The 24,468-nt window shown below is 31.4% G+C and overlaps 3 protein-coding genes across 3 annotated transcripts; 2 read left to right on the top strand and 1 right to left on the bottom strand.

Annotated features, from left to right (window-relative positions):
• The first annotated feature begins 1,214 nt into the window (after nucleotides 1–1,214).
• LOC108329707 (heavy metal-associated isoprenylated plant protein 39) lies at nucleotides 1,215–4,162 on the top strand. The gene is made up of 3 exons (XM_017564052.2): nucleotides 1,215–1,706; nucleotides 2,188–2,263; nucleotides 3,383–4,162. The coding sequence occupies exons 1-3, from the start codon at nucleotides 1,701–1,703 to the stop codon at nucleotides 3,823–3,825; spliced, it is 525 nt and encodes a 174-aa protein (XP_017419541.1). The 5' UTR covers nucleotides 1,215–1,700; the 3' UTR covers nucleotides 3,826–4,162.
• A 4,997-nt stretch (nucleotides 4,163–9,159) lies between these two features.
• On the bottom strand, nucleotides 9,160–12,886 carry LOC108328137 (1-aminocyclopropane-1-carboxylate synthase 1). Its single transcript, XM_017561947.2, has 4 exons — nucleotides 12,557–12,886; nucleotides 12,285–12,416; nucleotides 12,040–12,200; nucleotides 9,160–10,343 (listed from the first exon to the last, which is right to left on the bottom strand). The coding sequence occupies exons 1-4, from the start codon at nucleotides 12,722–12,724 to the stop codon at nucleotides 9,353–9,355; spliced, it is 1,452 nt and encodes a 483-aa protein (XP_017417436.1). The 5' UTR covers nucleotides 12,725–12,886; the 3' UTR covers nucleotides 9,160–9,352.
• An 8,543-nt stretch (nucleotides 12,887–21,429) lies between these two features.
• Nucleotides 21,430–24,088, top strand: LOC108327204 (uncharacterized). Its single transcript, XM_052872467.1, has 2 exons — nucleotides 21,430–22,719; nucleotides 22,826–24,088. The coding sequence occupies exons 1-2, from the start codon at nucleotides 21,430–21,432 to the stop codon at nucleotides 24,086–24,088; spliced, it is 2,553 nt and encodes an 850-aa protein (XP_052728427.1).
• The last annotated feature ends 380 nt before the right edge of the window (nucleotides 24,089–24,468 follow it).

Genomic DNA, 24,468 nt, shown 5'->3' with positions numbered 1-24,468 from the left:
ATTTTCTTGTTTTCTCTTGATGCTCCACACATATTTTCTTATCGGATGATCGTGCTCTCGACTCACAACACCTTGATTTCTTCGTCATACTTCCTTTACATTATGTCTATCTGTCTTTGCATCCTCCACATCATTTCCCTAAAGTCCATCTGATCGTTTGTAGCTTTCTCCAATACAATGTTCCTTGCCATGTTCCTGGTGGTTACTATATGGGTTTAGAGGTTTTCACTTGGTCTTACGGTAGGTGAGTGCTAAAATGTTTTAGGTATATCCACTTAAAACAATTTTCTTCTTGCGTGTTTCAATGTTATCCTCTCTATGCTCAAATGTATTATTCTCCAACTGATTGGGAGTACCTTACTAAAGATGTTTCAGTGTTAAAATAAACTTAAATTTAATCAGTAAAACAATTAATATTATAATAAATACGTATTTTTTAATTAAAATTGATCTACGACCTATTTTTTTTTTAATTTGATTGCGGACTAATTCAAATTAAGATCAATCTATTTTCTCCATACTTAAACTACCGATATCAACCGTGGGTACATAGATTACAATGATGATTACTCATAACATGAATTAATTATCATGTTATCTAAATAAATTATCTTACATGTCAATTTAGAGTACTTTTTAAAGAATATATTAATTCTTAGAAACAGTTTATTTATCAAGATGCACAATCAAACTTTGTTAAAGTTGTGTTACTTCTCAAAATAAGTTATAATTAAACTCAACTACAAAATTTACTTAAGATTCTATTCCCAAAACTCTCATCATTCTTATTCTTCGCAGCAATCATGATCACCAGAGTATCAAAAGATGAGAGATGTTAAAGTGAATCATTGTACGTCTAAGTATTTACCTTGACAAAACAAAACTTTCTGTTATGTCAAAAGTAACAGCGTATTCTTTCAAATAAATGAGAAATGATAAACAGTTCAACATTCTCAGATATTTATATATAATTTACATAAAATCTTATATAACATAGGTAAAAGATAATAGAATAATTAATCTGTGACATATTTATAAACATAAATAAAAAATGTGATTCAAAGATTATATTTTGCATGCAAACACATATTTGAAAGAATTGATGTTTGTGGTGGCCCTGCACTGCACGAACCGGTCACTCGCTGAGCAGCATCGCGTGGCCTTATGCTGAGTCAGAGTGACATAAACTTTGCTTTGTGATTACAGTTTCATGCGTAGAGTGGAGGGGCTCACTCTGTTCTCTGTTCTCTGTTCTCTTTCCCTATAGCCCCTCCTACATTATTTTCTGTAAATATTATTACAACAACAACACCACCATCATTATTTTCTGTAAATAACATATTACATACTACTACATAACAATAACATACTTCAATCTTCCCTTTGTTTTCGTTCGGTTTGTTTCTTACACCTACTCTCTCTCTAGCTTTTCTTTCTCTCTCCTATTCTGCAAACCTTGTTTTGTTTCGGATTTTCTGGTATTAAAATCTGTCCAACTCTTCACTCTCCATCTTTTTCAACATACCATTATCGATTTCGTATTGCACTCTCTCTTCTCTTCTCACCTCATCTCATCTCATCTCATCTCCAATTCAAGCTAGCCACTTTTCTTCTTCTCAGTCTCTTCAAGTTTTTCACATTTCTTCTCTCTTCCTTTCATCTCCACTCGCATCCCTCCAAACCATAGAGGGATAAAAAACATGAAGGTATGATTCTCACTTTCTACTTCTGGTTTCTCTTTATCGTTTCCTGTAAAGTATAGCTCACAATTGTAATTTATAATTTATAATCATAATTCACTTCTCAACTTTGACTCATAAACATGGTTCGCTTTTGATTCTCCTTGAACTTTCTGCTTTTCTTTCTCTCTTTTTTCTTTTTCTTTTTGTTTGTGCCCCTTCCTTCTGTATAAAGATCTGGGTTCTGTATCTGAAATGAATATTGTCATATTCTTCGTCAGATTCGTGGATATGTTAAATTTTAACATATGGGTATGTGTTATTGATTTGATTGAACATATGGGGCATGCATAAAATGCCATAAAAGGTTTCAAGTTTGCCACTTTATTTACTTGGTTCGGATTTGCTGCTATGGATATGCTCTGCTACGATTAGGTTACTGTGGTTTGAATCTGGGCCGAGGGAATCACTCACTCTGATTCATTTTTTTTTTCTCTTTTGCTTGCAGAAGTTTGTACTCAAGTTAGATTTGCCAGATGACAAGGCTAAACAGAAGGCCCTGAAAACAGTCTCAACACTTTCAGGTATCAAATCATTTTTCACCCTTTTTTCCAAAAATACCATCTTAACTAAAATCTATGGTTTGGGAATGCCCAAATCTGGGGAATGTTACAAAATTCTGAGATCTGGGTGATGAAAAAAGGATGGCTAACCTGATGGTGTGACGGAACCTCGAAATCATTGTCACGTGATATTTGAGCAGAGATCTATATGGTCATTTTAACCATTTTGGTTAACTTTGGTCCCGCAGAATATTTTACCACTATTTTTTAATCATATACTATCCCATCTTATTGCAGGGTTTTACTTTTTTAGTACTTATGATGATTATGATATTCAAACTTGTTAAGTGTGTACCGTACGTGATGTGATAATAGTATAAAAAAAATACTCTGAAAGTGAATGAAAGCAATGTTATAATTGTAATTATTATATTAGATACAACCATATTGAATAAATGTCTGGGGCATTTTGTTACAAATATGTCATGCCTTTGTCTGGGGAAGAAGACATACCAAATGCGTTATATTAATTAAGATATATCCAGCTTCTCTATTCCATAATTGACAGCAACTTAATATATTAGTTAGCATGTCATGAAATTGTTCTGTGGTTATGTTAAAATATTTTGAATTTGGTTTTCGTGCTTTTGAAGGGATGGGGTTGGTTGCACTCTCTTTCTGGTGTCGCTTATTAGTGGTGCCTGTAACTTTTATATAAAAAACAAAGATCAAGGTCCAAATGTTTTGCTTAAAAAATTTACTTGTTAATTAACAGTCAATTAAGTTCCCTAAATATACCATGATAGTTTGTAATTGGTAGCTTTCAATGACTACTGAAGAATAAGGATATTTCAACTAGGAAGAAGGTTACTGATGAGAAAGAGTTCAGTTCTCTGAATAAATCTTTGCAGTTTAAGAATTAGTCTTTTAACTCTGAATGAGAAGATATCATGGATTCAACAAAACATTGTTGGAAAAGACAGTTCTTGTTTGATTGGACACTTCAGCATTTGAAGTATGATCATTTATGCAGTAGCAGACAGATAAAGAAACAGAAGGCATTGTATTGTTTTTTTTTTATTTGAATGTGATTATTGTAAGGTAAAGAACTCCTCACAATAAAATTGTGCAAACATGTAGGAATTGATGCTATCTCTATGGACATGAAGGAGAAGAAATTGACAGTGATAGGAACAGTTGATCCGGTGAATGTGGTGAGCAAACTTCGGAAGTACTGGCAGACAGACATAGTGTCAGTAGGTCCAGCAAAGGAGCCTGAGAAGAAGGAGGAGCCGAAGAAAGAAGAGGCAAAGAAGGAGGAAGAGAAGAAGGAAGAGGGAAAGAAGGAGGAGGAAGGCAAAAAGGAAGAGGAGAAAAAGGAAGAGGCAAAGAAGGAAGAGAAAAAAGAAGAGAAGAAAGAAGAAGAGAAAAAAGAAGAGGAGAAGAAGAAAGAGGCACCACCCCCACCCCCAGATCCAGTTCTAGAGTTGGTAAAGGCTTATAGGGCTTATAATCCACACATGACCACATATTACTATGTCCAAAGCATGGAAGAGAATCCCAATGCTTGTGCCATTTGTTAAAACATCAAGCTGAGGAAGAAACATGAAGAAAGAAAGACATATATATAATATATAATATATATATATATCAAACTTTCTCTACTTGTAATGGAATCAAGCCAACTCTTTCATGAAGATAGAAAGAAACTGCTTGTATATATTTTGGTGGTGGTGGTGGTGGTGTCTTGTTTAGTTGTTTTGGGAGATTAGCAATGTGTAGAGAGAGGAATAAAATTTTGGGGGATTTGTTTTGACAATGATCAGAAATGTAATCACAGTTGATGTTAGTTTCCTTTTGAGCTGTTGCATGTATGAAGTAGAAGAATGAATGAGCAATTAGTAAGCAGTGTTGTGGTGCTGACGTAAACAGAAAATATGTGTAAAAAAAAGAGATTGAAAACGCCAAGCATATGCTTTCATAATGGTCAAAATGGTGGTAGAGGTCTCAATCTCTTATCACATTCACCGCCACTTGATGTCATAAAGAAAAACGTTTCTTTCTTTTCTTTTCTTTTCTTTTATTCCGTGGTATAGTCATGTCCTTTGAAAAGCAAGGGGTACCCCATCACGTAGTTGAGATTTGAGGGTGGGACACCCATTTCTCCTCCTCTTTTCAGAACCCTGCATTTGTGTTGCAAACACAACTTGTTCAAAAGTAAATACCACATGGGCACTCACACGATTCTATGGTCCCATCTCTTCATATCTACATTGAATGATTGAAGTTTCAAGGTCCCCATTTAACCATGATTCAAATGGTCGGTCCAATTCATCATCATCATCATCACCATTGTTTTTATTATTCTATAGGCTTCCTAGTATTTCATTCTTTTCTTCAACATTGAACCAAGTATTAAAGGATGAGTATTAAATGTTGAACCAAGTATCTAATCTAACCGTTTGATTGATTCTCTTTTTCTAAAATGTATTTTCACACTATCTCTAGTTGGGAAGCAGGTAGCCTGTGGTGTTTTCTGGTATAGAATCATGGTTTGATTGATTATTTGTGAAGCTGTGGTTCATGCCTATCTATTGGATCTGTTTGCTTGTTTTTTAATATATGACGACTTAGTGGTGTGGTGTATAATTAAAGTAATCCCTTTAGGCCCTTAATCTCAATTCCCTTTTTGTTTTTTCTGTTCCTTCCTAAAGACAGAATAACCTAAGCTACCCCCATAACTTTTTTAGGTGGCATGTCATGTTTTGCTTTTGTATTCATCCTCAATCCACATGGAAACTGTTTGTACTTCTTGTACATTGCAAAACCAAGGCGTGCATGTGATTAACTAATAGTAAACAATGCTATGCAGATTCCTATTTTGTATTTACCATTTCAACTTTCTCCACAGCTTACACATGCATCTTGTCCCTCCTAAAATGTTCTGCTTCCAACGCACCGTTTCCAACTATTGTTTTAAAGCTAGAGCCTTGTTTAATTTACTTTTCACTTTCTATGGTTTTAAGGATGGTATATGAAAATTTAACTTTTTAGTTTGTAAGTAAAAAAGAAGGAGAAAAATGGCTGTCTTCCAATTTCGACAGCCTAGAATGCTTGAGGCAGAATTTCCAAACGTTTAAGTACAACAATGAATCAATTCCACGTCATTATATGATATGGTCGGTTTGTTCATCATTAACACTGCTCAGCTTTGTCATTCCAATAATGAAAATACAAAGTCAAGGGAACAAGATTCACAGATTAACATATTAAAGCATCAAATACCCAACAGCACAACTTGGGTAAAAGTAAATGTTATACAAGATGAGTAAATTGCTTACATAGGAAAGGATCACAATTTTGTAGATTTTAAATGCATTAAAAGTGGGTTCGGTTAGGTTAGATTAGGTTGCATTCATTTCTATATATAAGTCATATTTACTCATGTGGTTTCTTGGATGAAGCTAAATATCAAAGTCAATAGGTTTTATAGTTTTTTAATTTCATTAATTGAACTTCTTTTGTAAGGAAAAGTATTTCATGGAGGAATTACTTCTATCTTTTTATTTCTATGTATACCTATCTATTGAGAATCTAAGTGTAAGATGACTAAAATAAAAAATAAAAAATTAAGCACCGTGTAAGAAAAAAAAACCAAAAAAACCTATTAAGATTTTTAGTTACTAATCCATTATTTGGGATAGATTAATGTTTAATTTGCATTGTATTTCCTGTGTTATCTTCTATTAGAAAATTCGTCAATAATATTAGAATCAATAGTTAATCTGATCAGTAATCTTTCTATCAAAAGTCTTCTTTCTCTCGAAAAAGGGTTTACTCTGAAAATTTTTGTGACAAGAATCTCAATATATTTTTGTGTGGATTCCCGTATGAGAAAACAATTAAAATCGAAGTTTCCACTTATTTATATTTTAAAATTATATATGTGGAACTTTCAAATGGACTACTTTTGCCCCCATTTGTTATTAGCCTTAATAGGTATGGGCAAAAAGTCCATAAAATCAGAAGGGCCACAAAAATAATAAAAAAATGTGACAGTAATCGGAATCAGCCTTCAGTTCATGTGTTTTTAGACTTTGACAATAGTAATCTTTGAATAGAGAAATAAAAAGCAATTAATTAACCAGTTGTTTTCAGAATATTTAATAAATGTGGAAAATATATAAAAGGCCAAGCATCAAAAGTACACCATATATAAGTTATATCAAGTCACTGCAGTGTATTCATTCCTCTAAAGAATTCCTCGTTTATATATTTGATCTAATAAAACACTTACAGTGTAGTCCTGTAAAGAATAAATTGTTTATTTTAACCTTTGAATGTATAGAAGTTTTATAATTACAACTTATTATTAAGTTTTGTGCAACTATTGTGTTATTAAAATATTTTTTATGAATCAATTTTACGGTAAATCATGAATTATAGATATTTCCATTAAGTTATAAAGATTATTTTACATTTTTTTAATCTATTGTTAACTCTTTTTTTCATGTGCAATGTTATGGTAAAAAAACTTTAAAACCAGTAAATGGAATTGAAGATACTAATTTATTTTACTAAACTTAAAAGGAAAGTAGATATGATAATAAGGATTAAAACAAAAAACTAAACAACATACTATTTTCTTTGCATTTTAAATTGAAAAAAGTTAGATTTGTAGAAAATTATAATTATAAGTATCTTGAGATAAGACTTTTTTTTTCACATTTTCATTCTATTAAGTTCATTAAATATTTTTTTTATTATCATATTTTTTTATCATGAATAGTTATACCATGCATATTCTAGATATATTTTATAGGACCATAGTCATTTATTAATTAAACATGATAAACTTAGATTAAGCTTAATGATTTAAAGATGATTAATAAGTATTTATTTGGTCTTCGACTAATTATTTATTTATTTTTCTCTTATCTTAGATTAAAGACTTATCAAAACATGTATAAAATATTAAATGAGAAGAAGTATAGAACTATTATAAATATAATAAAAATATAGAGGAAAGTTTAGTGATTGTATCTAATATTAATAAATGAAGATTTAGCTATTGATGATATTGACATCAGTGAAAAAAACTTATTTAACATTGATTCTTTGAATCTTTAAATATTGATTTTAAAATGAATGTTAAATAGGACAAAGTTAAAAGTATATACTTTCAACGTGGCTTAATGTAATAACCGATGTTAAAAATGTATTTTCTTTATTAGAATGAGGTATACTTATTTTAGAGGTAGCTCACCTAAATAAAAAAAATGCACTACAATTTATATATATTAACAATTTATATATTTGCACACATCGTGTGTAATATATACAACTTCAACAGATTTCATATAATTAATATATATAATATATAAACAAAATTACAAATTAAGAAAATCTGAAATTGTTGCATAATTCGTAAATCACATTAGTCCAAAATTATAAAAAAAAATTAATTGAGTGATATAATGGGAACAAATAACGAATTTGGTATTAGATATACTGTAGAAGCCGAAAGTAATAAAATTCCAAAAAAAAGTATCCAATAAGGCGATATGTTATTCCAAAATTCCATAAATCCAATGTGACTACTGGATATTAACATACTATAAGTAGTTAAATTTGTTTAGATTTTTCTTAGCGTTTCGAGATAAGCTTTCTGTATTTGGAATTGTTTACTTGAGTGGTATCTTATGATAGAAATGTGTCTACCTTATGATTTTGAGAAGATCTAATTGAACACATTGAGTTACAATTAAATCTGCTGAACAACATAAGTTCAATAACATCATCAGAAGCCATTGTTTCCTTAAAATTATGAAGTGATGAATAGCAGTTAAAACTGTTTGTGTCACTTTCAGATTCTATAAAAGGCCTTCATTCATCACTGTCTAATACACATAGTTTACCCCACAAATGTGTTGCAACTTTCTTTGGTTGACGTTGAGATCACTGTCAAGGCTTATCTGGTAAAATGCTGCAACTTTCACGTTGTTGAGATTATTATTTATTGTGAAGGCACAGTGCACTGGAAGAGCATATGTCCCATACGGCAAGAAAAGCTCTCAAACATGTCAATTCATTTTACCATAAAGACAATTTGAATGACATGTAACTAAATTCTAATAATAAAGTTTGTCAATTTTGTGGGTCAGTTTGTCCCCCACAGGGTGGAAAATGACCTAAAATGAAACTTACATTGCAGTATTCATAGTTCAACACACATTGACCAAATTACACAAAGGATTCACATATCTAACTATGCTAAAAACGGAAACACATCTTCTCTACCCAAATTTCCTCTGCACTTCATGCAATCACGTAGTGCGTATAATGGCGAATGTATACAGATATATACTCAAACAACTGAATAATGATTTTGAAGAACTATATATTATCCACTCGTTCAGTTTTAGCACATGTTCGTGGAACCAATCAAGCCACGCATGCATGATGGTGCGATGAGTTCCAAAAAGACTATGGTATTATAATTATCACTTACTCAACAAATTTTCGATCACCGTGGAAATTGAATATATATTTTTATTTGTATAAGTACTTTGGTGTCTAAAGTTTCTCTGCATAGACTCATTCAATTATTGACTGGATACCAAAACTTTAGATTTCTAAGACTAAAAACAATTATTTTTTTGGAAAGGATAGAGTTATCATTTTAGATAAGATTAATTAAACTTTAAGTAAATTATAAGTTTGAAATTGATTATTTTAAATATTTTAAAAGAGAATTATAACACATATTGTATCTTCCTAAAAGAACAGTATCCTAATTGAACAATCGATGTTCAAGGTTCACTAGGCCATTAAAAGGAGAAAACGGTTATTCTCCATGAACTGAACATACCCAGGGGAGAAAAAGTTGCAGAGTGAAGCATATTTTGAAATCATAAATTCATAATTATTACTATAAATAATAACTTGATTGAAGAAATCGTTTGAGTTACCTAACTACATAAGAGTTAGCTGTCCACACATCGAGGACAACGTCACAAACATAAGATTAAATGACATACATAGTAGAGAAAACATTATGTAATTTGACTCTTAACACATACGAATCTTTTAAGGTATATACTGGTCTAACTAAGTGGCTCTGACAAGGGGTGAGTGAGGCATTGGTGAATGAGGTGACATCATGTGAGGTGACATAACACTCTCATCAAACCTTCTCGATGAGAAACTGAGTCTAAGGTTGCTTTTCCAACGTTTGAGTTCCACTGGTTTCCCTGTCTCTTTGCCAACAAATGCTCTGATTCTCTTGAGTGCAACATCCACAGTTTCATCATCCATGTTAGCAAAGCACACCCTATACCAACCGGGCTCAGGACAATTGAAAGCTGAACCTGGTGACACATTAAGCTTCACCTCGTTGATTATCAGACGCCACAGCATCATTTCACCTTCGAATGTTTTTTCCTTGAGCAAGCTCCTCAAGTTCATCCAGAAGAAAAGCCCTGCATTGCTTGGCAAGCAAGTAATGTTCACCTTTTCAAGGCCCTTTATGAACTGGTTATGCCTTGCACCCAACCTTCTTGCACTCTCTGCCAGAAACCTCTCCACAAACTCGTTATCAGAAAGCATCGCAGCCAGAAGAAACTGTGTCTGAGTTGAAACCAATCCAAAGCTTGACATTTTCCTCCCTTTGTTCACCACTTCATCGTTGTACGAATAAACTATCCCAACTCTCAACCCCGGAATCCCCAAGTCCTTGGACAAACTGTAAACAATGTGAATAAGGTCTTTATTGCAGTGCTCTAACTCTTGTATCACTTCAGCGACACTCACAAAGCAAGGGGCTCTGAACACTGTGGCAGAATATATTTCATCGCACACTAAGTGTATGTTCTTCTCATTGATGAACCCCACGATGCTCTTCAGTGTTTCCTTGTCCATGGTGGTTCCCAAAGGATTTGAAGGGTTTGTTATGATCAACCCTTTCACGTTGATGTTACCATCTTTTGCTCTGCCGTATGCTTCTTCAAGAGCCTCCCTCGTTATCTTGAAGTTGTTGCTGCTGTGACATTCTATGGGAATGAGTTGAGCCTTAGTTCTCCAACACAAGTCTCGGGCAAATCTGCAATAATAAAACACGCGGAATTTACGTCAGATAAATCAAACATGTCCTTCTCGTAATTAACACGTGATGAGACATTCATATATATATATATCGATATATGTTAACTTTGACACTTCTTGTTACAAAATATTATGAATAGGAAGTTATATTCAAATTTGTTGACCGATTGCTGTGTTGTGTGGTCTCTGAGGTCAGACAAATTAAAGATATTTGAATTATTTGACTGCAGATTTTTCCATGGTAAAGGCTAAGAAACATTAATATTGGATAGACTTTAACTTTACAAACTTGTGAAATTAATTAATAATATTCTCTGGGTTTATCTAGCTAAGAACCAAGAATTTCTTTTTAAAAAAAATTATTTGACATGACTATCATTTAACCGTAAAGTGATCTGAATAAAAACTAATTTTTGTATTTCTAAAATAAAAGCAAGGAGTAGTATTAAATAATAGTAAAAACAACTATGGTGTCGTGTCCTTTTCTTTAAACGAAAAGATGACACTATATGAAACTGGATTTTGATTATACTTCCATTTGAGACTCATAAATAGTATTATTTTATTTTAAAATTTTGTTTATAGTCATTTTCATTTACTAAATATAATATTTTATAAATTAAAAGAAGAGTCAAGAGAAAAGTAAGGTCTGAAAATATAATTTTGCAATGCGTGAGCGTGAGCTAAGGTGGTGGTGGTTTCAAAGTTAAAAAGGCAAATGTCCACTCAACTACATCAAGTCTCTTATTTTGTATTTACATAACACGTGTCGTTGACTACTCACCTGGTACATAGCAGCCTACAAATGTTAACCAGTACATGGCGATCATTAATCTTATTGGAATTTTCTTCAAAAAAATACTTTTTACGATTAATAAATTTAATTAAAATATTTCTTTTCACTTTTATAAAACCATGGTAAAATTTTAACGTGTTAAAGAAAGACTGTTTCACGATGAAGGGTATGTGAAGTTTGTCTTTTAAAATTAGTAAAAGATTGATAATGACCAATTGTGTGTGAAAACAACTTGCTTATTTAAATCCAACTTTTAACAGGTTGTTTGTATTTTTTAACGCTGGGACACTTGTATTTATTTATTTTTTAAATAGAAAACCTTGACCTAACTCATTGAACCAAATGGCGTACAGTTGGAATGATGTTGTGTATTGTGGTGGTAGGCCAAATATTGATCACATCATTATCATTAGGTCCGATCGACGAAAGAGTGTTTTCTTCACATTTTATAGTTTTTTTAGTCTTAAGCTAAAGGTTAGGGAACTGTGGTGGTAAGATTATAATGTGTATTAAGTCATTAAAACCAATACCAATTTATCAGTACAGATTTGATGAATCAAAAAAATAAAAGAATGTATTTAAAAATGATGGTGAGTTTATTAAACAGAAAACTACCAGTTCGTAATATAATATTAGGTTACATAGAATGAAACACATTTGATCACGTCTTTGTCCTTTCCTTTAGGACACTAATATGTAATACTTGTATCTCGAATGCTCTTTTTTTGATGAACTGAAAACAAGTTTTAAAAAATAGGATAAATATATTAAAACATAAGATTTAATTAACGAAAATAGTTATTGCGGTTTGTGGTTGCTTAAAGTGTTTTGTCGAGTTTTAACGTTGTTGTGTGATTCATTGAATGAAAACAGAAGTGATGAAAGAGAGGGTACATACGCTGGATAATAAGGGTTAGGAACCAGAAAAGCATCTCCAGGATTAGCCAAACAGAACATGACTAGCTCGTTTGCCCCAGTGGCCCCTCCACCCATCACTATACGCTCAGGATCAAATCTCACTCTTCCACCTCTCGCTCTTGACATAAAATTTGCCACAGCCTGCATAAAATATCAAAACAAAACTCATTTCTTATATCATTCTCATATCATAACTATCTTATCAACTCACAGAAATTTTCTTACATTTCTGAATTCTGGCAATCCATGATAGTCCTGAAAGTTTGCAATATATTTGAACCATTTCACTCCTTCAGGTGTGCAAATGGAGGCTTGGGGATTCTTCATTATCCAGTCTTGAATCAGATCCAAGGTCAGCTGCAAAAGTTATCAGAAATTATAATTTCACACACTCATTGAACCAAATTATCAAACCTCATTGTGGATACGCAGATTGTATAAACTATAAACTAAGAAACTATGAAGTATATGAATATATATATATTATGTTAGTGTACCGGATTTTCTGCAAGACCCAACTGAATAACACCCTGAGGATTTTGTGTGGGGTGAAAAGGGTTTGATTCATAGGCCTTCCAGCCATCAAAATAAGCAGAGTTCTCTCCGTGCTTGTCGTTGGTTGCAATCTCAGACAGAAGTTGGAAACTTTTGTTCCTTAAAGCCATGATGATTCTGGTATGTAGTTTAGTGTTTGTTGGAAGGTTGTGTGGTCACTCTTGCTATTGTAGCAATGGAACTGCAATTTGCAAAGGTAAGTGTGGTGCAGGGAAAATGTGATGGACGGGATTATATAGAGTTTATAAGCTTGTGGTCAAATTATAGTAGTTTGCGTGTTCCAACCATATGACTCTTGAACGTGGAATTATTATGAAGTGCACCTTGGAGTATGAATAAATGTATTTGCTCACATATACCCTTTTATCATTAACTAAATTTAACTAAAACAGATTAGCTTATAAATAACAAGAGTTAAAATAAGATGTATTTTTATAATTTTAATAAACATTAACTAATTAAAAACATATTCCCAAGGTTTTATCGATATTTGTCAAAGAGCATAAGAAGAAAAGTGCTCATTCACTTTTAAACTTCATAACTTCAAAAGGAATAATTATATATAATATTATTTATACATAAATTTGTTGATGAAATTTTCGGTGAGTTTTAGTTTGGAAAACATGTTAAAAAACAATATATGAGGTCTGTGAAGAAGTTTCCTGTGAAGCTACCACGCTTGGTTTCATTCAAAGGAAAGGTAGAAATTGTATACGAGAAATAAGATGAATGTAAGAAAAGTCTAATGCTCTTTTTATACTATAGAGAAAATATATAAAGGAAGTTGAAGAGAAAAAATATTTTTATTTGCCATTAGTAAATATATTTATATATATAAATATTATTTTATCTTGTATATCAATAAAAAAAAATCATGGTTGTAAAAAACTATTTATCTTTTTCTCCTGTTATGTAAATCATCATTTATTCTCATTTTTTTTTCACACATTTATGTTCTCTCTTTCAATATGCTTTGTTTGAAACTATTCCGATGGCAATAAAGGAATGTGTATTATTTCTGGTTTAACTTATTTCAACTTGGTGAAATCAAACCCGTACACTATTTCTACTATTGTCGTGTCATAAACATATAAATATAATTTATTTTTCTTATTGTGTATACGGGTTAAAATTCCCCTTAATACTGTCATAATTGATGTTTATTTGCCATTCAAAAAATATAATCCATATGTAATTCCAAGACTTGACACATCAAAATTTTCTTGTTTGTAGAATAATCCAATCTTTGTTAATCGTAAAAAACTTGTAATGAATGCAAAAGTTGGATGAAAAATAAATAAGAAATAATGACTTTTCATAGATATCGTTGTTTATAAATTATTAATTATTATCATTATCTAAAATGTCTTTTTTTTCTTCTTCTGATTTTGTTGTTGGGTACATAAGAATACTAAAGAGTGATAGAATTGAATTTGACAAAAGAAATGGAGTTGTAGATATCCTTTTCTTTGTTGTGAATAATGAGAAAGAAAGAAGATGGGACCTAAAAGCATAGAGTCGGTGTTGGAGTGCATACCCTAATTAAAGGGTAAATGGAGTAGCATTAGGCATTTCCCGAAAGGAAGTGGCCTTAAATTATGCGACGGGGCAACATACATTGCAATGGTGTAAGGGTAGGTCCCCACACTAAAGAGTGAGTGGGAGAATTGGGGAAGGATACTGGAAATGGTAGGTTGCTTAGAAGGGTTTGAAGTCTTCTGTTTGCTGGATATAGTAAGAATGAAGAGTGATGAACACTTCCAAATTTGCTGGGATAAGTAGAGAGTTTTTGGACGTGTGATGCTATTGCAACTGATCATGATGGCATGCATGGTTCGAGTTTAGGTAAAAGTGTAATCTCACTCGCTTCAAAGTTTGCATGTGGGGATGAATACCAAGTGAGATCCGCGTCACGATTCATACCTTCTTCATTATCCATCCCTTTGACTCTCAAAACCCTTGGGAACGCATTAATTTTTCATTTACTTTCATCATTTATGTTCATCAACATCCCTTTTCTAATATTAATCGTGTTTCTTAAATAATTAATGTCCTCATTTTGCTAAAAATCTTTCAAAATTAATTATTTGCTTAAACCCTTCTTAAATATGAATGCTACCTCTTGCAACGTTATTTCATATGGTAATATATCATCAAGATAAAGAGACACCGGTGACAATTTGGATTTATATATATTTAAAGAAAAAAGTTTATGGGTGATATATATTATTGCTCTTATCTCTGCTCCATGCTAAAGAAAGAAGGATGATGTCAGGATTTTTCTAGAGCAGTATAGTGGAAAACATTATTCGTTTGTTAAAGAATGTTAATATATTTTCAATATAATTTTTATTAATTATTGGTTAAGAATTTAAAAAAAAAACATAGTATAAAAATTTATATGAAACTTGTATTCTTTTATAATTTTAACAAATTGATTTGTTGCTAATGTTTCTATTTTAAAATTAATTGATCCCACTTGATTTTAGCATAACACGATTTTACAATTTTGGAACAACAGTTTATTTTATAAGTTAATTATTTTGGAAGAACTGATTGACTTTATGGGATTACATTTTATGGGTAAGTATTTATTAAAAAAAATAATGTAACTATTTTTTCTCTGAAAATCAATTTTGAGAAACCAAAATCATAACCAAACAATGCACATTAAGTAAAATCTGATACTTTTGTTGTTGCTGTAAAAATCTTGTTCTATTATCCAAAATATATAAGTTATCAAATATTAATTAAATAAAAGAATTGGAAAGGTTAAAAATGGAGAATCCTTTTTTCTTTGTCGTTTTGGAGTCACCCATTTGTCTTTCTCCCTTTTCTGCTATTAATTTCTTTTGTAGTAGTAAGTTGAATGGGAGTTGATTAACTGTTGTGTTTGGTTGAAAATTTTAATACGACAATTAATAATGTATTAGGTTTAAATTCTTTTACAAATGACTGAAATATGATTAATTAAACATGTTGTGTGAAAACCTTTAAGAATAAATGCATTAATATATCCGTTACCTTAAATGCCTTTCTCTTGAATATTCAGATGAATGGATGTTTGCATATAATTAAGTATAAAACACAATATAGAATGTGAATAAAGTGACTGAAAATTACTTGGTTTTCGCTCAAGACGTGTCTGGCAGATTCAGACACATACGAAGACTTTTGAAGCTGGGCGTGAATCTTACCGTAGTTTCTCTTTGTCATGTTCATAACATGTGAAAAATTCAAACATCAGAGCAGCAAGATAAGTGTAATATTCTATAAAAAAATATTTTTTTGTATTTTTTCCAAAATAAAAAAAAAATAAAAAAGAATAGTGTTAAATAAATATAAAAAATTTTATATGTATCAAAATATCATTTCTATATTGTTATTGATTTAGCTCTCAACTTATATTAAAATTCATTCATAAAAAAGAAATCGTAGAACTTCATTCATTATATATATATATATATATATATATATATATATATATATATATATATATATATAACTTGTTTATTATAAATCAAACTATTGATATTATAATATTATAATATATATATACGCACATCCCAACATTTTTTATGCTAACACAATTATTACGTTAGTATGATATAGTATATTATTAATAAAATATCAACGAGTGTGAACCCTGAATATAATAAATTCATATGCTCTTTCAGTTCAACCAATCGTTCTGAGTTAAAATTCCGACCATGAAATTTTAATACTCAAAGAAAAGAACTTTGTTACCCATATTAATCCTATTATTCAAAGAAATATATTTTTAATGAAAAAATTGTAATTTCAATAAAAAAAAGCTGTATTAATATAAATTTATAATACTTTACAACTTAATTTATATTAAATATTGATTATCTATTAATAGAAAAAAAGAGATAAACTTAACCTAATTTATATGACTTAATATGTATAAATACAAAACCAATGTATTAGTGATGGCAATAGATTTTTTGTCTATAATATTGGTGTTTGGATTTTTTTTATTTTATTTTAAAATTACATGTTAATTATTTTGCCACTAAAACAATCTTTTGCATCAATTTCTATCAAGGGATATATTCTGCATCTCCTTCTACTTTCACCTCTGATTGAATGCTTTATATAGATCACAAGGAAGACCAATATTTCTATATATATATTACAATAAAAACTTTAAATTACAAAGTTGGATTTTGATTTTAATAGTTCAATCAATGCGTAAAGATATTCAGACTGTTTCAAATAATGTACTAAAATATTTAATATATACATAAAAGATTTCGTATATATTTATACGAAAGAAAATAGACCCAGTTAACTTATATATTCTACCACACCTAATAATTTTAAATTATTTAGAAATCAACGTTTAAAACAGTTCAAATACTCATTTATTCTTCTATCCACTGATGAACCTTTCAAAGATAAAATTCTGTGACGGAGTTTCACCAAAACTTACTATACATTGAATATATAGTGATAGATCCTATCACTTCACGAACTTCAAATCAATATATATATATATATATATATGGGGTTTGTTAACGCGTGTACGCCTGTTTTTCAGTTGGTACGATTTAGTAATGTGTACCGGGTTTTAATAGACAAAAATATCCTTATATATCATGGATTCTAAGTTTTAAGATTAAGGGTATTTTAATAATTTTCATTCTAAAAACTAAAAAAAAAAAAAAACCCAAACTCTTACTCACCTCTGTCATTCCTCTCAACCCTTTCTCTTTCATCTTTCTAACTCCAATCTTTTCTCTGTCTCTCTCATTCCTCTCAACCCTTTCTCTTTCATCTTTCTCACTCCAATCTTTTCTCTGTCATCCCTACTGTAGCCCCAATTGAAAAAATCAAAAATTTCTCTCAACCCTTACTCTTTCATCTTTCTCACTCCAATCTTTTCTCTGTCATCTCTACTGTAGCCCCAATTGAAAAAATCAAAAACACTTGCCGTTAATCAATCTTACAAAAAAATGATTTTATAATGAGTTTTCATCTTATAATTTTTGTCTTATCTAATTTTATCCAATTTTCACAAGCATAAAGGAATTGGTAATTGACCTGGAAAAAATCAGAAATACTTGTTGTTAAACAATTTCTTACAAAAAATGATATTATAATGAGTTTTTATTTTATAATTTTTGTCTTATCTAATTTTATCTAATTTTCACAAGCATAATGACATCAAAGGAATTGGTAATTGGCCTGGAAAAAATCAGAAACACTCATTGTTAAACAATTTCTTACAAAAAAATGACTTTATAATAAGTTTTCATTTTATAATTTTTGTAGTATATAATTTTATCTAATTTTCACAAGCATAATGACATCCAAAAGAATTGGTAATTGGCCTGGAGGGTTTTTTTAGAGATGATGATTCAACATATGCAGATGATGAGGGTTAGTGAAGATGGTGAAATTGAAGAGATCTTGAATGAACCTTTGCCTGAAGGTGAATATGTCAATGACTCAACTTTTTACAAAGACAAATTGTTTAAAGACAAATGTTTCTGATTTTTTCAATTGGAACTATACTAGGGATGATAGAGAAAAGGTTGGAGTGAGAGAGATGAAAGAGAAAGGATTGAGAGGAACAAGAGAGGTGAATAAGGGTTTGGGGTTTTTTTTTTTTTTTTAAGTTTTGAGAATGAAAATTATTAAAATATCATTAACCTTAAAACTTAGAATCCATGATATATAAATGTATTTTTGTCTACTAAAATCCAGTACACATGACTAAAATGTACCAACTGAAAACAGGCGTACGCACGTTAGCAAACCCATATATATATATATATATATATATATATATATATATATATATATATATATATATATAATCAACTATTTAAAGTACCTTTCTTATATTAATTTTTCTAAAATTTAATTTTTAATTTATATTTAAACTTACTTTAACTTGCAAATTAAATAAGTTTATAGTATCTCCAAGATTAGTCTATTTTAAGATTGATATAAAAATAATATTTTGTATAGGAAACATTTAGTTTAGTTTTATTAGTTCTTCTATTATTTATGAATTAACGATGTTAAGATTCTGATTTTAACTTTGACATGATAAGAAGAACAAGTGAGAACAGAGTTGATTGAAAAGTTATGGTGAAACATTAAAAGAAATTTAGAAATACTAATTTCAGTAACAACTCATTTTAAACTTAACAAAACCTTATTTTCCAAAACAAAATTATTATCATGGGCATTTAAAAATGTATTAAAAGACTGTTTGAAGTTCCTGAGGAAAACATGGTAAGAAAGTCAAATACAAAACACAGTACTTCTAAGAATAAGAAGAACATCATTATTATTGTGTCTCATGCCTTTTCTAAAGACTCCTATAGTCAATTGCTCAAGCTGTGATATGCTGACATTTCGCATGGATTTAAACTCAAACACCTTTGAAACTTAAAACAAAGACAATATTATTATGTTCGATCCAAAACACTTAATCTTCATCAATTACCATCATAATCTCTGTTCATATGTGGTGTGTCTCACGTTTATGTAACATGCACACGTGTGCCACATTTTCTTTATCACCTTTCTTATGTCCCCATTATACTTCAAGTCACCATATATAACCTAACTATCGAGAATCAAATGTGCTAGTTATTCTAATTTTAGAATCTATTTCAAATTCTTAATTCACTTTTTTTGGACACATTTTCCTTCTATTCTTTGTCGTGTTTTCCAATAAAAATATTTAGAATAAAATAAGATTCGTGTTAATTAAGTTCACATTAACATTATTTATTTTTAATTAAAAGTAGTTAAACTCACGTCGACTAGTAATAACATAAATATTTATTTTATTAAAAAATTAAAAACAGTTAACATTGTCTTATAATTTATTAAACCAACTTTATTAATATCTAATATTACCTAAACTTACCTAATTCATCATTAACACAAATATCTATTTATTAAATAAGGCTAATTACCATCAACTTAATGGATCATATCAAATGCTAAATTGTTTAAAATAAATTTATACTTTTTATTTATTTTTTAAAATTAATCTTTTATATTTTTGTATCACTTAAGTTAATTCTAACGGTGATTTAGCCTATATTAATATTTATAACCGTTAAATATGATTTTAGCTCTTGAATTTTATTACGAAACTAAAATTTATCCTTAAAAATCATATTAAATTTAAAAAATAATGCATATAGTTATTCTAATTCAATTATATTAATTTTTTTAACATGTTAATGTTTAAATATTCACATATTATAACTCTAATATAAGTATTAAAAACTTTTTAACAATTTAAAAAAATTAACACAATTAAATTAAAATAATTATATCTATTTATTTTTAAATTTGAAAAACCATAATATTTCAGTTAATAATAAATTTCAATTTTACATCCAAAAACTAAAAACATATTTAATTTTAGTTATGAACTAATTTAAGATCGAAATTAAAATGCTTTTACATTCTTAAATCTTTCCTAACATTCAATTATAAACTGTATAACAATCACGTATTCACATGTTTACAAAATTATTACAATAATTTTCATTAACAAAATCGTTATAATAATGTCTATTTTGATATATGGAGTATATTCAACTCCATCTTTTATTGTATACTCATAGTTTCGTTATTTTCCTTTCAACTTTATTTTTATGTATTGATTTTTTTGCACTGTCATTAATAGAATTTAGGGTTAAATATGTTTTTAGTCCCTGAACTATCAGACGATTTTGTTTTTAGTCCCTACTCAGAACTTTGATGGTTTTTAGTCCTTATAGTTTTGAAACTCAGAGTATTAGTCCTTAAAAATGGACGGTGTTAAGTTTTTGTGGATGTGGCAAACGGCGATGCCACGTTATCACTGATCTCTGCCTTCTCTCTCTGTCACGTGGGATGTTTAACTGTTGAAGTTAGATTAAGTTAGTTAATTACGTTGTTGATTGAACTTAGAAATAGGGTTCAGAAATTGTCAAAAGTAAATATTTGAATTGGGGGGAAAACGTAGTTTTACTGGAAGCATTGTAGTGGAAACCTTTGACAGGAAGCATTGTATCTTGGTTGTCCTTGCGGTGGTGGTTGCGGTGGTCGTTCCGGTGGTCGTCAAAGACAAGCGTAAAGACAAGCGTAAAGGTAAGTTAAGCTATTGGTTTTCTGTTTCGGTTATGGTTGTTCCAATTTTTGCGTAAAACGTTGATGTGTGAATGTAGGTGTAGAAATGGTTTTCGACATTTGTTTGCATCACATGGGGAAGTTTGTTAGTAATAAGGGGCTACAGTATGTTGGAGGAGAGATACATGTGATCAAAGGAGTTGATCCGGATCGTTGGTCATATTTTGAAGCGGTTGGAATAGTTAAAGAATTTAAGTATGATGCAGACTTCAAACTTTGGTGGAAGGGGTCAAAACAAAGGCTGATGAATAATGTCAGATTATTGAGTGATGACAGTGAAGCACTGTACTTGGCTAATTATGCAGAGGAGAATAAGGAAGAGGTAGAAATTTATGTTCAACATGTTCCTAGTGAGGCAGTGGAAGTTCACTTTCTTAGTTGTGGTGAAGTGGCTGAGGAAGTGGAAGAGGGTGATGTTGAAAAAGGAAACATAGACACGGAGGAAGTGGTTTCCAAAGTGGATGAGATTGTAGAAGAGGGTGGAATGGGTGTAGAAGAGGGTGAGGAAGACTGTGATGGTGGTCATGAACAGTAGGAGGTTGATAAGGGTGAGGAAGACTGTGATGGTGGTCATGAACAACAAGAGGTTCAAATGAGTGAGGAAGAAGAGTGTGATGGTGATGATGAACATGAAGAGGTTGAAATGGGTGAGGAAGAAGAACAGTGTGATGGTCATGATGAATATGAAGATGTTGAAATGGGTCAGGAAGAACAAGAGTTTGTTGGTGGTGATGAATATGATTATCTTGGGGAAGAAGAGGAAAGGGGGAATGTTGTTGAGGGGGAAGTAGAAGCTTCAGCTGAAGAATGTATGGATGACAGTGAAGAAGACAGAATGGCTAATGATGATGATGGGTTTGATGTTCAGAATGATAGGGTGGACCAATTTCGGAGAAACATAAATCCAGTTTTGGATAGGTGGAATAGAATGAAAAAGAAGAAGAAATGTGTGACTAGAAGAGGCAATGTTGGGGAAGGTTCATTTTTACTGAATGAAGAAGTTGGACATCATGAGATCAATGAAGAATACAACAGTGATGAATTGGATTCAAATGTAGATAGTGATGAGGATGTGAGGTTATCAAAGGGGAAATTTAAAAAGTTTAGAAAAGATGATATGAACAAGAACTTCAGATTTGAATTGGGGATGGAGTTCTGTTCTTTAAAGGAATTCAAAAATGCACTATTGGAGCATAGTGTATTAAATGGAAAAGAGGTTAAGTTTGTGAAGAATGACCTGAACAGAGTAAGGGCAGTTTGTAAAAACAAATGTGGTTTTCTGATTATGGCTAGCAAGGTAGGAGGGAAGCAAACATTTAGGGTGAAAACCTTGGTTGGACGACACAGTTGTGGAAGGACCTTTGGAAACAAAAGTGCAAATGTGAACTGGATTGCACAAGTATTAGTCGATAGGTTTGTAAATGTGGCTAACATGACTGTCAACCAAATAATTGATGACATTAAGAAGTCATTCAGTGTTGAAATCACTGCTTGGAAAGCTGGAAAGGCAAAGCAAATTGCCTTGGATTCTTTGGTTGGTGATGGAGAGCGACAATACGGTCGTGTATATGATTATGTGGGTGAATTGCTAAGAGTGAAGGCTGGAACATTTAAAATTAAAGTCAATCAACCCCAACCAAGTTTGCCTCCAAGATTTGGCTCATTCTATATGTGTTTAGAGGGCTGTAAGCAAGACTTCTTAGGAAGTTGTAGGCCCTTCATAGGGGTAGATGGTTGTCATCTGAAGACAACATATGGGGGTCAGCTGTTGGTGGCAGTGGGCAGAGACCCGAATGACCAATACTTCCCACTAGCTTTTGCTGTGGTTGAAAATGAATGCAAAGAGAGTTGGAGATGGTTTTTGACACTACTACTGGAAGATATTGGAGGAATTGATTGTCAACGTTGGGTTTTCATCTCTGATCAACAAAAGGTATCTTCATTTCCCTATTTTTATACAGTAGCAATTGGAATACTTACTATTGAGCAAGACCTTTTCTGAATTGCAGGGACTAATGACAAACTTTTATGATTTGCAGGGACTAATGACAGTTTTTTATGAGATTTTGGAAGGAGTGGAACATAGATTGTGCTTAAGGCACTTGTATAACAATTACAAGAAGAAGTTTGGTGGAGGAGTGCTTATTAGAGATCTTATGATGGGGGCTGCAAAGGCCACATTCAAACAGGATTGGGAAAAGAAAATGGGTGAGTTGTCCAATGTTAACATTGATGCTTACAATTGGTTGCTATCTATTCCAACTAATCGTTGGTGTAAACATGCATTTAGTAGTTATCCTAGATGCGATGTCTTGTTAAATAATTTGTCTGAGTCATTTAATAGTACAATTTTACTAGCTAGAGACAAACCTATCATAACTATGATGGAATGGATTAGAACTTATATTATGAGGAGGTTTGCAACACTTAGAGAAAAAGCAAAGACATATACAGGAGTTGTGATGCCTAAACCACGAAATAGGCTTGCTGGGGAAGTTGAGAAGAGTGGAAATTGGATTCCAACTTGGGCAGGGGGAGCAAAATTTGAAATCACTCACGGGTTTACTATGGATAAATTTGTAGTTGACCTTAGTAACCATTCATGTAGTTGTTACTTTTGGGATTTGGTAGGAATTCCTTGTAGGCACGCTGTGGCTGCCATCAATTACAAACAAGAAAACCCTGAAGACTATGTACATCCCTATTACAAGAAAGAGGCTTATGACACTTGTTATGGCCCTGAAATTGTTCCAATCAATGGACAACAATTGTGGTCTACTTCTGAATTTGGTTCCCTACTGCCACCAATTTATAAAACACCCCCTGGGAGGCCTAAAAAACTAAGAAGAAGGGAGGCTGATGAATATGTCACTCATGTAAAATTATCAAAGAAGAATCTTCTTATGAAGTGTAGCAGCTGCAATGAGTTTGGTCATAATGTAAGAACATGTAAAAGGGCAAACAAAAAGGTACAAAATCAATCTTTTACAACTTTACTTATTTACACATTCAAACTTATTTGCAATCTAACAATTGCAATGTTGCTTACTTCCATTTACAGAACACAAGGGCCACTTCCAGTACAGCAGGATTTGGCAGCACAAGGGCCACTTCCAGTGCAAGAGGTTCTCAACCACAACCACCTCCATCAACGTCAGAAGGACGACCTGCATCAAGTCACCAAGGAGGAGCTGCATCAAGTCACCAAGGAGGAGGAACATCAAAACGGGGAAGAAGAAGTGCCAGTGGAGCAGGACCTGCATCAAGGCACGACGGTGGAAGAAGAATATCCTCAAGACTAGCTGCACAACATCTAGGGTCCCAAGCTAGTACCAATTGAAGAATTATTGTAGCCAACCCTTTATTGTATTGAATTTTGTAATTCACAGTGACCCACTAAGGGAACAATTCTAGTACTGGCTACAGTGGTTGGTGTGGTTGCTTTTAATATTTTTTGTAGTGGACAGGGACCACTAAACTTATGTTATTTAATAGTATGTGACCACTTCATTTTCAAAGGGACCACTAAACTTCGAGTTGTATTCCATCTTTGCATAATGGCAAGTTAACTTTATTTATTCCAAGTCCACATTTACAGATACACTGCCTGTGCTTTCTTATGCTGTCAACTATTTTCTTTATTAACATAAATCAATATATCAGTAACAGTGGAATGTTAAAG

The sequence above is a fragment of the Vigna angularis genome, chromosome 2, assembly GCF_016808095.1.
Source record: "Vigna angularis cultivar LongXiaoDou No.4 chromosome 2, ASM1680809v1, whole genome shotgun sequence".
In the NCBI taxonomy this organism is placed as follows: domain Eukaryota; kingdom Viridiplantae; phylum Streptophyta; class Magnoliopsida; order Fabales; family Fabaceae; genus Vigna; species Vigna angularis.
The sequence above is the reverse complement of the archived record's forward strand: the minus strand, read 5'-3'. Positions and strand labels throughout refer to the sequence as shown.